This window comes from Aricia agestis, chromosome 7, assembly GCF_905147365.1.
Source record: "Aricia agestis chromosome 7, ilAriAges1.1, whole genome shotgun sequence".
Taxonomy (NCBI): Eukaryota; Metazoa; Arthropoda; class Insecta; order Lepidoptera; family Lycaenidae; genus Aricia; species Aricia agestis.
In genome coordinates this window covers 11,832,623-11,849,043 of record NC_056412.1, presented here as the reverse complement: position 1 = coordinate 11,849,043, position 16,421 = coordinate 11,832,623, and the positions used below count along the sequence as shown (strand labels likewise).

Sequence of the window (16,421 nt, the reverse complement as noted above, 5' to 3'; positions counted from 1 at the left end):
CCGTAGTTTTTCCCGTTCCACTAGCATGTGAGCGTCAGTGACACAAACCCAAGTGGAACGGATTATGGAGCGTTTTGAGCGTTTTGAGAAAAGTTTAAAAAAATAACATAATATAATATTTTTTTATACATAGGTACATTGAACCGAACTTGGATATTACGATCCTTTTCTTGAAGTCGTAAATAAAAGTAATAATTGTTTATAGTTACATTTATTACAAAATACATAATAGATATTATATTTCTTTCGTTTTTAGTATTATATTTTTTTAGTTACGTAATTGTATTTTAATATAGTAAATAGTAATTAAACTTTTATTAATACATAACAAAACCACATAATATTATTATAATATACTTTGCATATTGACTATTGTCACATATAAACGTTAGGTAACAATACCGCGTAAAGTCAAGTACGAGTAAGTCAACAGGTACAGGAGATATGAAAATTAGTATTATATTTTATAAGAAATCATTTTTTTCCTTTCCTTTCATTAAAAACAATTTCTTTTCCAATCAAAATATTTGATTAAATGTTATTTAATATATTTCAATTAAAATATTTTTTGTAAAGAAATAATATAAAGTTTTTTTGTCTCTACTCTCTCCTGAAAACTTTCCGAACATGGCTTTCGCGATATAGTTACGTTAAAATTAAAAAAAAATTACAGCGCCCACTTTGTCCCATCTTCGTCAAGGGTCGTTTTGAGCGAAAATGATGACGTCATGAGTGACGTCATAGCCGCGATCAAAACGACCCCGGTCGCCAAAGGGAACGGCAGAAGGGGACGTTTTGAGCGTTTTGGTCAAAATTAACGTCTTCTGGAACGCAGCCGTTGTGTTTTTGTATTATTTTCCTAAAATTGTGTTAACTGGGTTTTTAATGTGTGATATTGGTAGAATATTGGTAGGGTTAAGGATGTTAAGGTTTGAAATAGAGAACTAAAGAGAGAATATTAGCAAAAATAAACACATCGTAGCAATTGGGACATGAAGATTAATTACCTGTGAAATGTATATTTTTCAGGATTATTCCTATGACTAGCTGTTGCCCGCAACTTCGTCCGCGTGAATGTATGTTATTAAAATCGAGATTTAGAAAATTGAATACCCATCTACTTTTTTTTATCTATATTTAAACACACGAAATTTTTAATTTACATCAAAGACCCAGGAAACTTGAACCTCAGATACGGTACTTATCGTTTTGAAAAATCTTTTCTTCGAAGAGGGGATGTGGGCCACAGGACAGGGGAAAGGAACATGTAACGGAGATAGAGGATATACTTCAGAAGACGAGATTTAATGTAGGCATCTATCCCTCTTTAACTTACCTCTTATTCATAATCTACAATTAAACCAGAACAAAATAAAGCTTGAAGTTGTTTACTTACTTACCCACAATGTAATTTCTTTATGGGCTTTGGCCCACCGGCCACCACACATTCCCACCACTGTATCTCCTTTGGTTGTCGTTGTAAATTTCGAGGAGTTTCTTCAATTCCATTACTTATCAAGTCACCGTTTTTAGGGTTCCGTACCCAAAGGGTAAAAACGTGACCCTATTACTTACTACGACTTCTATATACTAAGACTTCTTTGTCTGTCTGTCTGTCTGTCTCCAGGCTGTATCTCAAAACTGTTATAGCTAGAGATAGAGAGTGCAACATTGGACGTTCTGAAGATAAAACTCGGATTTGTTGTGAACTTTATGTTAGTGAAATGCAATTTGGTGCTATAAACGCGTTTATACGTGTAGAACCTATTTAGTGTACACTAAGCGCGATCTATTTCTTAGGTGAATCACACCTAAATAAAATAACTTCAAATAACTTCTGCTCTTGTTTCTTAGGGTAATCCTTCGTTATAATACATTAAGGGGAATTTCACCAATCACACTTAAACGTTTTATTAAACTAAGTTCTCATTGAACAATGAACGCGTTTATATGGCGACGTGAATCTCATTTTGTTTCAAATAGATTTTACATTCTTCATTTAATCGCGATTAATGAATCTAAGTTTACGTTATACGTTTGATTGATGATTTTTAAACATTTTTATCATCTTTGAGCCTTTTCACGTTGTTTTAGTAACAAATAGCAAGAAACGATAAATAAGCTAACCAAACGCATATCTGTGAAAACTGTCAACTTAACAATTTTTTCGCCTATGTTTTTTGATCTGTCATACATGATACACTACACCGACAGGACATGTGTTTCATGAAGTTAAAACTCGAATATTGGGCGTTCAGAAGATAAAAATCGGATTTGCTGTGAATGAGACGAAACGCATCTACTTGTAATCGTATAAAAAAACGGAATATAGTACAAAAAGTTATTCGAGCCTAAGAATAATTTTATATTTATGGTAAGAAATGTCGCAAAAAGTAAAAAATTCAATGTGGTACTTTTTCCTTAGTTTAAAAATTGTAATTTATGTTAAAAATCAATATTTTTCAGTAAATAATCGTAATTTTGAATGTTTTACCAAGTTTCGGTTTCGGTTTCGGCTGAAAAATAAGTTTCGGTCGGACACTAATTATAAGTATAGATTTACACTGCAATCCCTCACAGAACAAGTTATTATTGTTATATTATATAATAGTATTTATTGAAAATAAAAAACGATTTAAATAATAAATTGCAAATACCGAAAGGGCATAAAAACGGGTGCCGAGTTTTGACGACCTGTGAAATAAAAGTGGTCACAGTTCACATCACACTATCTCTCTCTTTTCATCTTGTTATAATTCCATAAAGGATTTTCGTCTTTCTCGCACTCTTTGTTGGACTATGCATTATAAATTTATGGATCACATATTATCTTTTTCACAGGGTAAACCGTAAACCTAATATGTGGTCGTCTCGGCAGTATTTTACAAGAAATATTTTTGGTGGGATTTTTTATTTCTGTAAGATAAAAAAAAATGTGGCTAAATTTGCCGCCTCTCTAAATCTGCCGCCCTAGGCTCCAGCCTACTTAGCCTATTGGTGAATCCGCCACTGCTTGGTCATGAAAATCTGTCACTAGCTCCAGCCTCCAGGACCAACCTGTGTAACCAGACAATAGGGTGATCATGACTAGTGATTGGACAGTACTAGTCATTGGACAGAGCACAAAAACACTATATTTAAGGTTGCTTTAAAAACCACCTGTTTTTCTTAAAAATCAGGCGTTCTATTATTTAAAAAACAGGCAGTTTTTAAAGCAACCTTAATAAATATTGTGTTTTATGCTCTGTCCAATGTACTAGTCATTTACCCTAGTAAAACGATGATGAAAATTATTGACACTGTCCAATGTCCATAAAAAGCCAAGCGCCATAATAAGAAAAAAAAGAAGTAGAAGCAGTGACATTGACAGTGACTGACATTAATCAATTTCATTTTTCCTTAAAACTGACTTCTTTGCCAAGGTTTTTTTTTTAAACTTACGTAATTTACTAAATACTTTTGTGCTAAAGAAGTGAGACTAAAAATCTCAAAATGGGAAAGCACTTTGGTGAATTAGCTAAAATAAGGGGACTTATTACTTATAAGTTGTCTCATCATGAGCAACGTGCGTACGCTGGTGCCATATCTCATGGTATCCCTAATATCTTTCGACGTTTCCGCGAAAATGTGTTCAGGGTAGCCCCACATAAGTAAAACAACATTGTATTTCGTGTCTTGCTAGAGCAAGAGGTGCAGGCTTCGATACAATTTGGTATTGTTAGTTTTAATCTTCATTTCTGCAAGCCCACTAGCTGGCAGCTAGTAGATTCGACACAGAATGATATCTTCATAACATAACATCCTTAAATCTCCACCCCTCTCCACCAAGCCAATGCCACAACATCTTAAGACAAAGGGTGAGGCATCATACCTGAAGAAAACAGAAAAGTCGGATCTGCTGGCTACCATACTGGGACCACACACGCCCTTCAGGGCATCAAACATTGTAAAATAGTGATAAATATATATAGTTATTATAGTTATGTTAGTTTTCTACATCTATGTTAATGCCTCAAGCCCCAAGAGGTCACTGGCGACCGCGATAAAAATTGAATAGCGTTGTGTCTGGTTGACTTGAATTTTTTTAAGAGACTCAGATTGTTCACTAAATACAATATTATCCAATGTCAATGCCTTAATACTCAGTTTATTGTAAAAAAAAGTCAGGATGGATAAAATCTAATATGAAATAACATTATTAAAACTTTTTAATCGGGACTTAACGCGACTTATTCAAGTAGTAATGCTACTATGAATACATACTTTTTCTCGACGTTTCGGCCGTGTTGCAACGGCCGTGGTCACGAGAGGACTGCAGAAGCGCGACGTCTTCGTTTGCACCGGGCGGTCTGTTCTACGACTACCCTCGAATTGTCCAATATTTGTGTTCCAATACACTGAAAGTCAGTAGGTTCACTGCGACACACAACACTAACTGTATCCGGGTTTTCACTTATAGACACAGGTGACACACGCGGTTTGCACTTATTAATCACTGAATTCCAGGCGGGGGACAATTTAAATCCGTCCTCACGATTGAAATTCTTGTACTTTTTAATTTCAATGGCTTCACGTATTACTCTCGTGTGGTAATGACGATCCCTAGAGAGGATTTTAGGGTCGTGTAGCTCCATCCAGTGATTAGTCCCCATATCAAGCAGATGTTCTGCTACCGCGGATTTATTTGTCTGGCGATTTTTCACTGCGGCTATGTGTTCTTTCACTCTTTCGCCAATAGTCCGTTTCGTTTGGCCAATGTACGAACTACCACAGCTACAATCTATTTTATAAACCCCAGGAGTTTGGAAAGGTAAGGAATCCTTTGGTGACCGAAGTACTTGTGATATTTTACGTAACGGAGTATACACAGTCTTAATGGAGTATTTCCTCAGCTCTGTTCCAATTTTGTCCGTTACGCCTTTGACGTATGGTAAAAATGCTGCTTGACGGCTCACCTCCGGATACCTCGTTTTCTCCTTCCACCTTCTCAATCCCCTCGACACCTTATATCCGTTCCGTCTAAGTACCTCCTGAACATGTGTTAGCTCCTTGGGTAAATGTTCAGGGTCACAAAGGTTATGAGCTCTGTTTGTTAGTGATGATATAACACATTGAAGATGCCGAGGATGATAGTGAGAAGATGCGTGTAGATATATGTCAGTGTGTGTAGGTTTTCTGTACACAGTGTGGGGCAATGTACCATCCTCCTTCACTTTGATCTCCAAATCCAAAAATGCGAGGCATCTGTTTTTCTCCATCTCGTAGGTGAATTTTATTTTTGGATGGATTGAGTTAAGGTAATTAACATACTGTTCTATTTTCTGTTGACCCCCATTAATAATGCAAAAAACATCATCAACGTACCTCTTCCAAAGCTTCACAGTACATGGTCCAGTAGCTAAAGCTAGGTCTTCAAAGTGCTCCATCCAGATATTTGCAATTATCGGTGCCAGGGGGCTACCCATTGCAACGCCATCGATCTGGAGGTAGTACTGATCTCTGAAGAGAAGGTAATTACCGTCCAAACAGTGTTCAATGAGAAAAATATATTCCTTAGGCAACTCATGATCACACAGCTTGTTTTTAATCACCTCGATGCAATCTTTGAGTGGAACGTTAGTAAAAAGTGACTCAACGTCGAAACTCACCATGGTATCTCCGGGTTCCAACCTCATACTCTTCACTATGTCCCTGAAATGGACCGAATCCTTCACGAAAGACGGTGTTTTCCCAACTAATGGTCGCAGCACTCCAGCAATATGTTTAGCCAAGTTGTATGTCGGAGAGTCAATCTGACTCACAATGGGCCTCAGAGGAATGTTCCTTTTGTGAATTTTAGGCAGACCATATAACTTAGGGGGTTGCACAGGTTTGGGTTTGTATAGAAAATTGTACTCGTCCTCCGTGAAGACATCTTTGTATTCGTGGATCAAAGTTCGAATGCGCCGAGTAACTCTGGCCGTTGGATTATATGACACTGGCTTGTATACATTTGTGTCAGACAGCAAACTCCTTATTTTCTGCACATATTCTTCGGTACTTATAACTACAGTAGCGTTTCCTTTATCAGCCCTTAGCACTAAGATGTCTTTGTTGTTTCTTAACTGTTTAAGTGCTAGCCGCTCTTCCTTAGTTATGTTACTCTTTGGCAGCTTCGACTTACATAATATCACCGCTATATCCTGCCTTATAACTTCTGCATCCGCGGTTGGAACTTTATTACGTGAAATAGCCTGCTCCACGCTACACACTATTTCCTCGTAAGGAATTCGCTGAGGTGTCAATGCATAATTCATTCCATACCATCCATTCATTTCATACGATCCGCTAGGGTTACTGAGTCCGGTCATTACAGTCGCTAAAACTTTATTGCAAAAGTGTTGGTTATTAAAATTAGAATGGGACGAACCGGTTCCCGATGATATTTCACAAGTATGGAATAAATTTATCGATGGGTTATCTCATTTAGATTGTTTACGTATTCCGCGTTACGTAATGTGTATTGAACCTACGCGCACGGAGTTACACATTTTTACAGACGCGTCACAAATCGCATACGGTGTCTGCGCGTACGTTCGGACTATCAGCTGTGGATCAGCTGATGCTACTGTGCGCCTGCTATGTTCCAAGGGCAAGGTCGCGCCTACTAAACCCACAACTATACCTCGCTTAGAGTTGTGCGGTGCTTTGCTAGGGGCGCGATTATATCGCAAATTAAAGGAATCGCTGCGTTCAAATTTTGATAAAGTTGTGTTTTAGACGGATTCTACCATCGTTCTAGGTTGGTTAGGTATGCCTGTTAATTTATTAAAACCTTACGTTCAAAACAGGACGGCAGAGATCCATGAGTTGACCAAGGAACATGCCTGGCGTCACGTAGCGGGCAAAGACAACCCATCCGATCTAGTCTCACGAGGCCAAAATTTACCCGCGCTTATTTCTTCACCTTTATGGTGGAATGGCCCGACATTTTTAAAAGATATAAACTTCGAAATTCCGAATTTAAAACGATCCAATTTAATATTTAACGATTTACCGGAAACTAAATCATCTTATGTATGTTGTCATGCCGTCGATCAATGTGATAATAATTTATTTAATTTTTCTCGGTTTTCGCAATATATGTATAAGACTTAAACGAGCCGCTGCTTATGTGTTACGATTTATCTATAACGCTCGCAATGTAAACAATAAGCGGACCGGTTTGCTATCTGTCGAGGAATTAAATTGTGCAGAGTTGACGTTAGCAATGTTAAGTCAACGGGATTCATTTGATGATATTTTTAATTTAATTAAAAATAAGCAACCATTGAAAGGTTGCAGTCAACTTTCAAAATTGAATTTATTTATAGATTCGAATAATTTAATCAGAGTAGGTTGTTAATTTTGATAAGAAGGTAGGTAGTTAATTTTGATAAGAAATTTATTTTAATTTCCGCTAAACATGATTTTTCTACTTTGCTTTTCCGGTTCGAGCACCGGCGCTAAATTACAAAAATCGTATATATGCTTATTTATTTATCTAGTTACTCGCGCAGTTCATTTAGACCTAGTGAGCGTAACCTTTCAACGGATGGATACCTTTTAGCTTTGAAGCGATTTATTGGTCGCCGAGGCAAGCCGCGAGACATTTTCTCGGACAACGGGAAAAACTTTGTTGGCTTGATGATTTCAAAAAATTTTTGGAATCTTGTTCTGATGAAATACGAGAATACGCAATTTCGCAAAATATTAACTTTAGAATGATTCCGTCTTACACTAGTCATTTCGGGGGATTGTGGGAGGCTGGAGTAAAAAGCTGTAAGCATCACTTACGACGCGTGGTAGGTAATGCACATTTGGCGTTTGAGGAATTTAGCACAGTCCTCGTTCAAATTGAAACAATCCTAAATTCCCGTCCCTTAATGTGCTTCGAAATAATCAACAAATAGAAATATTCAAGAAAATAAGCGCATACTACTTGTATGAAAATAAGCACAAAATGGCCACGCGATGACGGGCTAAGACTACATCTATACTATAATACTTTATCTATGGCTAGTAAATTCGTCAATCTCAAATGTCAAAGTCGGGGTTTTTTGGGAGAATGTGAAAGAGTGATGTTGTGTTTTTATATTATTTTCCTAAAATTGTGTTATCTGGGTTTTTAATGTGTAATATTGGTAGGATATTAACCATTAAATATTCGTTATCGTGCACTAGTGTGGGAAAGTGATGTAATAACCAGTAACGTGCTCTTTTGTGTTCCCTCCAAAACTCCATCAAAGTTTCAGTAAAGCATCCTACCACTTTACTGAATCAACCGACTTGACTTCTTGACTGTATTGACTTTATACTTAGACTTTGACTAGACTTTAGACCTGACTGACCTGACGATAATATATAAAAAATTGTATTATAGAAGTTATCCCGCCATAATATTATACTCGACACTGGCCATGGTTATAGCCGAAGTAAGTGCCATTATATGAAAAAAAAAATGTCAAAGTCAAACTGACGCAAAAACTGACGTCAAACGTCAAAACTAACCAGTTTGTCGTAATGTCGACGTCAACAAATTTGAAATGGAAATACGTGTGTGAATTTGTGAAAAAATACTACTAATATAATAAAATTGTAACTACAAACATATCGCTTGGTAAGTAATATTTATTTAATCAGATTAGTATAGTGCTCCGATAAAATAAAAAACAAAGTCTGAAGAAAACCAAATTACATTTTTATTTATAAACATTGCATTTATTTTATTGTAATTTTATCGTAATTCTTAGCTCAAATTATTAAAAAACTCATGTAGGTAAACGATTTATTTTGTTAATTAAAGTACTTAGGTTTTGTGAATAATTTCAGACCTGTAGTTTTTTCTATATAAATAACCTGGAAAGGTACTTATGAAGTCTTCAGAAAATATAGATTTGAAAGAGAAGGAAACAGCAAGTGACCCGACTCCACAGGAAGACAACACGGTGACCCCAGAGACAGTGTTAAATCCGATAACTGACTCTACTTCAAAAGAAAATATGGATAATGATATAAAAAAATCTGGTACATATGCTTCGAATAGGCGTATAAAATATTTAGGTAAGTAGATTAAAAAATATATTAAATATAGGTATGCAACTTTTTGTTTTTAAATAAGTAAAAGAAAAATTAAAACATTATTATTGAGTAGTCATAATATTAAAAATGAAAAATTAATATTATCTTTTCTTACTACACATCAATTATTATTCTTCATTTGTATTTAAACTGGCCTTTTCTTTATGTATTTTGGAGTAATTTCTCATTCTGTAAGCTTGTTTAGATCTAAAGATAAATTTGATTTGATAGTTCATTTCAAATAAGAATATGTTTATGATATTTTTATGGTTGTTTTTCAGGTGTAATTAAATACATAAGTTTGGCAATACTGACAATTCAAAATGCTGCTCTCGGTCTTAGTATGAGATATGCAAGAACAAGAGATGTGGAGATGTTTTCAGCTCCAGCAGGTAATTATAAGAGATAATCATAATAATTTTATTATGTACACAGTTTTTATACATCAATAAACCCTTTAACTGTTTTCATAAAGTTTGCAAAATATGGTATGTGTTCTGAGTTATCAGCAATAATTAGTCAAGGGAAAAATAGCTGTGTGAATTTTATTAACCAAGTATACACCATACTATATGTTTACAAACTTAATCATTGTGACACATTTACTATTGGTTAATTCTTAGAACAATAATTTTAATGCTTGTGTATTATTTTTTAGCTGTCTTGATGGCTGAGGTGCTGAAACTCGCAATATGTATAGGACTTGTAATAAATGAGTCTAAAAGTATCACAAAAGGAGCACAAACTATGTATGCTACTGTTATCTTAAATATTAAGGATACACTGAGAGTGTGTGTCCCATCATTTTTATACACAATACAGAACAATTTACTGTATGTATCAGCATCTAATTTAGACGCAGCAACATATCAGGTACCACTGTTATATTGCCCTTAGTTTGGTTATGTATAAAATACTAGATGACCTGCAAAGTCATTGCACGAGAATAATGTTTCACACGGGAACCATATAGACCAATATCTCTTTTTTTTTTCAAATCGAGAATTTTATTTTGCAGGTGACATATCAGCTTAAGCTGCTAACAACTGCCTTCTTTGCTGTGATTGTTTTAAAAAGAACATTGAAAAGATGGCAATGGCTAGCTCTCGCATTGCTGGTAGCGGGAATAGCACTGGTGCAGCTGGCATCTACAGATCCCAAGACCGCAAAGACAGACACTAAAGGACAATCAAAAGTTCTCGGTTTTTGTGCAGCTTTAGCAGCATGCTTTATATCTGGTTTTGCTGGCATTTACTTTGAGAAAGTTCTCAAGGAATCAGATATATCTGTAAGTAATCATTACTTATTTAATACTACTATAATATTTATAACATGGTAATTATACAAAAAAAATCAGTTTGTTTGCTGCTTAACAGACTTGTAAATTTAAAGTGATATTTAGTGGTTTACTACAATGGCCTCATTTTCATTATAAAACAGTTTATTCTGACTGTATCTGTACTTAAATATCAATTTAATTGTACTGATAAAATGTGACATTTTTTATCTTGTTTGGAATTTATAGAAAAAGTTAAATTTGTAGACTGAGTTATAAATCTGATAGACATTCAAATATCTTTTGATTAAATGGCAAAGATTATTAACCTTGGTCATATTTTTTACACAATAGCATTTTATTTAGAGTCATGTCATGGTCACTTAAAATTAATTAATAAAACTATGCTGTTGCAGGTGTGGATGAGAAATGTGCAGCTGAGTCTTCTGTCATTACCATTTGCAACAGGCACATACCTTATCAAAGAAGGTTCATTGACAAACCTGCTGAAGGGTTTTGATGGCTTCGTGTGGTATCTGGTAGTGTTACAAGCCGGGGGGGGGTTAATAGTTGCCGTTGTGGTTAAATACGCGGATAATATACTCAAGGGTTTCGCTACATCTGTTGCTATAATCATTTCATGCATAGCATCTATGTACATATTTGACTTCCATTTAACAGTGCAATTCGCGTTGGGAACCGTATGCGTAATAGGATCAATATTTTTGTATGGTTATGTTCCTAAGAAACCACAACAGAGGACTTCGTTGAGTGTATAATCTCACTTATTGCCATTTTTAGATATAATAATATTATTAGGAAAACTTAAATAGGAATCTAGTTAAAATGAATAAAACAATATTTTTATATTGGAATATATTAAATCATTTAAATACATTGATGAATAATTGATTAATAATAATTCACATCAGGTCAATCTGGTCTGAAATGTAACATGTTTTTAAAAGTCACTAGATAGGTGGTAACAAGATAATTTTTTTCTTCTACGTAAATCTCTCAATCAGCCTTCAGGCTATAAGCAGATGGGATGTTAGCTTTTTGTTTATTCTTTAGTCAGTCGGCGACTAACTATCCTGGTCGAATATGTTTTGTCTCTTTTTAATTCGACCATTTATTTCGGTGATTGTTACTTGTCCCGCTACTAGGTTTTGATGATTTTTGGAGTCTACATTTGTATATTTTGTTAGTATAGGCAGTAATCTTCTCTTTTCATGTTGCTTGTTGAAGAGTATCGTGTAGCTCTGATGTTTTGAGAAACCGTGGAGCATTCGATGCTCGTCTGAGTATGTATGGATTGGAACACTGGCAGTACCCCAGGATTGTATGCCATATTCCAGATCTTATTCTCAAAGTTTTTTGAAGTTCATTTCGTCCTTTTTGACTTTTACAGCACGTAAAAGCCATGTTAAGGTCACAGCCAATGAGTTTCTAAAATACTAGAGTAGCAATGTCTTACAAAAGATTCTCAGAAATGCGTAACCACTTTTTTGTTCAAAAGACAATGTCAAGTCATATATTCGTTATGTCATTATGTATGTGAGATATGCCTGCAGGCATCTTCGAAGTGGCAACGCGTTGCTACCGTAAACTTCCAATCTAGTTACGTTAGTAACATAGAATATCATTGGTCACAGCACACATATCAACTCGGAAAGGGATCGTCACCGTATCGCCTTTCGCCTCGCCGTCAACAAAGCGTCAACCTAACGTATGCACGTAATCAAAGCGTATCAGTAGCGCCTGCACGTCAATTCGACTACAGCTAGGCGACGCGATGCCTCGCTTACGGCTCGGGGAAGGGAAAAGGGGCAAGGGTGGACGAAGAAACGTAAGCTTGAGTACGGAGAGATGTAAGCACGGGGACGAAGAGCCGTAAGCGGGGTGACGACGAGCCGTAAGCGGGTGGACGACGATCCGTAAGCGGGGGGACTGCTAGTTGACCACGCGTCGCATCCCGGAGCCTGTTCCGAGACGAGGCGATTACGATTACATTAGTGTGCGTTGCAGTAGGGCAGGGGTCATCAATTAGTTTTACTCGGGTCCATTTTCAGGAATTAACCTGACCTCCGCGGTCCGCACATTTTATAAAGAAATATTTATTAAACAAAAGTAAGACGTAATTACGGAAATTGCAAAGATCTCATTTTTGAAGTGAAACTGGTGCAAGCTATTGATATTCTGAAGATGTTTATCAGTAAGTCGAGACCGAAATTTATTTTTAACGAAGTTCATCTTCGAAAATGCTCGGTCCGCACACAATGGGTCGACGGTCCGAATGCGGACCGCGGGCCGCCATTTGGTGACCTAGGCAATAGGGAGTTTTATACAAACAATATTGAACGGCTCGAGGCGATACGGTGCCGATCCCTTTTCGTGTAGATATGTGTGCTGTGAACATAAGTCTTCAGCTATCCAGGTGCATTCGGAGCATTCCCAGATACACAGTATATTTGTGTCGCAATGGTGTGCCGTTTAGAGAGACAGGTAGGCAGTCTTCTTTTCTGAGGGTGAATTTGTTAATTCTTGAAGCTATTCTCCATTTTTCTACCTCATGCAGACTTGCTTGTAGCGCTCCTGAAGCTTCAACTGGTTTTTTGTCGAAAGCTATAAGAGCAGTATCATCAGCGAAGGTGACGGTGGTGACATTGGATGTTTCAGGTAAGTCAGATGTAATGATAAGGTAGAGGAAGGCACACCTGCTTCTATGTTGTAAAACTAACTTAATTCTGTTAGGTATGTAAGATCTGAGAATTCTATAAAACATGTGGGGTAATAGGGGCTTTATTATAGCAGCCCTTTGTGCCATACCTTGTCAAAAGCTGCTTGTAAATATCAAGGAATGCCGATGAGCAATATTCTTTTAAGTTCAAACGACTTTCTGATTCTTCTACACATTCAATTGACCTGTTCTATAGTTGAATGTTCACTTCGAAAGCCAAATTGATGTCGTGAGTCGGTTATAATTGACTCCTTATTTGTTGCAGATATCCGCCTTTGAAGCAGGCATTTCTCAAACAGTTCGAAAATATCAGCAGCAGGCTAATTATTGGTCTGTAAGAGGTAACTTGGTGTGGAGGCTTTCCAGGCTTCATGATCATCATTACCTAGGATACTTAGATTTGTATTTGTATTTATTTGTACTTTCCACAGATCAGAGAATTAGCCTACTCTCAGCATGGCTTTAAAAATGCCTATTAATGGAGGGTCTGAAATCAAGTCAATATTGAGGTTTAAGTTTCTGCGTTATCTGTATTCAATATTCTCATGCCATATTTATATTAAAAATGACCTTGAGTTGTCGCTATACCAAAACAACAAAATATACTAAGAACAAAAATATTGAAGGGGGACTCCCATTAACAACACATAATTTATGCTCGATCTCCGATCGATGCTCCTATGTCTTGCCATCAATAATTGCAATACATAGGCATATGAAATGTTCACAAAATGTTTAGTTGTGTTTATACTTTTATAATCTATACTAATATTATAAATGCGAAAGTATCTCTGTCTGTCTGTCTGTCTGTCTCTCTCGCTTTCACGCCAAAACTACCGAACCGATTGTAATGAAATTTTGTATACAGATAGTCTAAAGCCTGAGAAAGGACATAGGCTACTTTTTTACTGGAAAAAAGGGTTGTAAGGAGGTAAAAATACGAAAATTTGTTCAAATTAAGTTAGTTCCGAAAATTCATACTAGATGGCGCCGTGCGTCTCTTACATCGCGCTAACGCTTGCCCAACATCTTTCTATAAGAGGTGGTATCATCATACACGCGGGCTTTTGATTTTTTTCGATTGTTATTTCTTTTTTACGTTATTTAATAAGTCAGTACTTTATATTATATACAGTGACGTAACTTTAAACCTATCAATGATAAATAGTTTATGGGTAAAGTTGTGTAATTGAAGGGCTAAATAAGCTTTAAAATTTGGCATAATATATAAAGTTTAATTTAAAAAAATGAAATATTATGTGCACACTGCACAGCTGTTTTGATTTAAGGGGTACCAGGGTTTTTTTTATAAAAGCTTTTGACACCAATTTTGTTGACATCGCGCGCTATAAACTGAAGTCCACGCGGACGAAGTCGCGGGCAACAGCTAGTTAATCATAAAATTTTAATAAATTAAATAATATAGGGGGGCTCCCATACAAAAAAAACACAATTTTTAGCCTTTTTTCGCTCTATAGAGGTACGAGGTAGGTAGGTCGAGTTCAACTCGCACTTGGCCGATTTTTGATCTAGCTTTCTAATACAAACAACCAGCTTGTACCTTCATTGGGCACATGTGTGGGTACTTTTCCAATTGTTCTGTCTCGAACTCTCGATCCACTGTATTATGTTGACCGCAACTTAGTTCTCGCAGAAATTCGTTTACGGCGCCGCGGCGTGGTAACCGCACATTTTGTCGCAGTAAAATCATAAAGTTAATATACCTAGCGGAATAGAGCAACAATCTCGAGCTGTCAACAAAAATTTGTTGACGTATACACTTACACAAGCATCTTTCTAGGGGTGTATTACATTATCATTTATATTGGATCATTTTTATGATCATAATATATAGGATCCAATATATATGATCATTTGATCATATCTGCATATTATATTATCATATTTCATTGATCCTATTTTACGTCATATGTGGTTTCAATAGCCAATGGATTATGGATATGGAGAGCGCTAACGCTGACAGGTATTGACGTCAGGGTTACTAGATCTCAGAGAATTCGATTTGTCAAAAGACATCGTCATTTTTAATATATGGCTTGTTTTTTGTTATTTCAGCAAGATTATCCAAGTATATAATTAGAAAAATAATTACATTACATAATGTGAAACATATTAACGAACAAGAAATTAAAAACTTTTTTTTATATTAAATAACTGGCAACACCTATTTCTATGACCGTATTGGATCCAATCTCTCAGCAAATGCCAAAAATCTATGATCAAGGAAGAAATGAATCATGTCTATATTACATTATCCAATATAATTGACTCAATGATCTCGGATCCAATTGTATATGATAATCTAATATCCCCCTCAGAGATTAAATTGTCAACGTGCCGATAAGTGGCAACTGGACGTCAAACAGATGATAAATATGGTTCTGCTGTCATGTATCACACGTCTCTTTTTACCACGCAGTGTTACTGATAGTGACATCTCGCTTGCTCAGGCCTTTGCTTCTCTATTCCGTTTAGAGTTGCCACCCGTACTTTAATATAAAGTATTGTACGTTATTTCAACGAACTTTACAAAAATAATAAAGAACAGAATTCATTTTTATTTATACAGATAATTTTATAAATTGTACTTTATTTTTATATACTGTGTACTGTTTTTTTCTCAATTAAAGTAGCCAATGTATTTTATTTGCAAAAAATAAAGGTGGCAACCCTAATTCGGTTAGGTAAGTATAATATTAAGACTGGATTGCACCAACTAACTTTAACTTTGACTACAGTGCAAAATGTCAAATCTTTGGGTAAAGTTTAAAATGGACGCCATCAAGACGCCATATTTAACTATAACCATAGAGCTCGACAAGGTTTTAAATGCATGTGGCGAAAAAAGGAACTAACGCTGTCATCATACAAAAACCGCAATTTTTGACAGTTCTCCTTTACCAGCAGCGCCCCCGCCCACGCGCATGTATAACCTTGTTGGATCAACTGTCATCTGTCTGTCTGTCTAAGACTGGATTGCACCAGAGGCGTGGGTAAAGTTAAAGTTATGGTTATAGTTAAGGTAAATTTAACTTTAACTTTACCCTTAACTTTGCCCGGAGAAATTGTCAGATGACAGCTGATCCAACAAGGTTATACATGCGCGTGGGCGGTGGCGCTGCTGGTAAAGGAGAACTGTCAAAAATTGCGGTTTTTGTATGATGACAGCGTTAGTTCCTTTTTTCGCCACATGCATTTAAAACCTTGTCGAGCTCTATGGTTATAGTTAAATATGGCGTCTTGATGGCGTCCATTTTCAACTTTACCCAAAGATTTGACATTTTG

The 16,421-nt window shown here is 36.1% G+C and overlaps 1 protein-coding gene across 1 annotated transcript; it reads left to right on the top strand.

The window, feature by feature from the left end:
• The first annotated feature begins 8,545 nt into the window (after positions 1-8,545).
• LOC121728941 (UDP-N-acetylglucosamine transporter) lies at positions 8,546-11,802 on the top strand. The gene is made up of 6 exons (XM_042117282.1): positions 8,546-8,638; positions 8,851-9,081; positions 9,381-9,491; positions 9,758-9,972; positions 10,118-10,387; positions 10,792-11,802. Exons 2-6 carry the CDS (start codon positions 8,892-8,894, stop codon positions 11,152-11,154), a joined length of 1,149 nt encoding a protein of 382 aa, XP_041973216.1. The 5' UTR covers positions 8,546-8,638; positions 8,851-8,891; the 3' UTR covers positions 11,155-11,802.
• Positions 11,803-16,421: the final 4,619 nt, after the last annotated feature.

What these genes read in the sequence shown, in the direction of transcription:
- LOC121728941 (XM_042117282.1), top strand. Translation starts at nt 8,892, where the DNA reads ATGAAGTCTTCAGAAAATATAGATTTGAAAGAGAAGGAAACAGCAAGT. An exon ending in GATGTTTTCAGCTCCAGCAG is followed by an intron (nt 9,492 to 9,757) that starts GTAATTATAAGA and finishes ATTATTTTTTAG; the next exon opens with CTGTCTTGATGGCTGAGGTG. An exon ending in TAGACGCAGCAACATATCAG is followed by an intron (nt 9,973 to 10,117) that starts GTACCACTGTTA and finishes TTTATTTTGCAG; the next exon opens with GTGACATATCAGCTTAAGCT.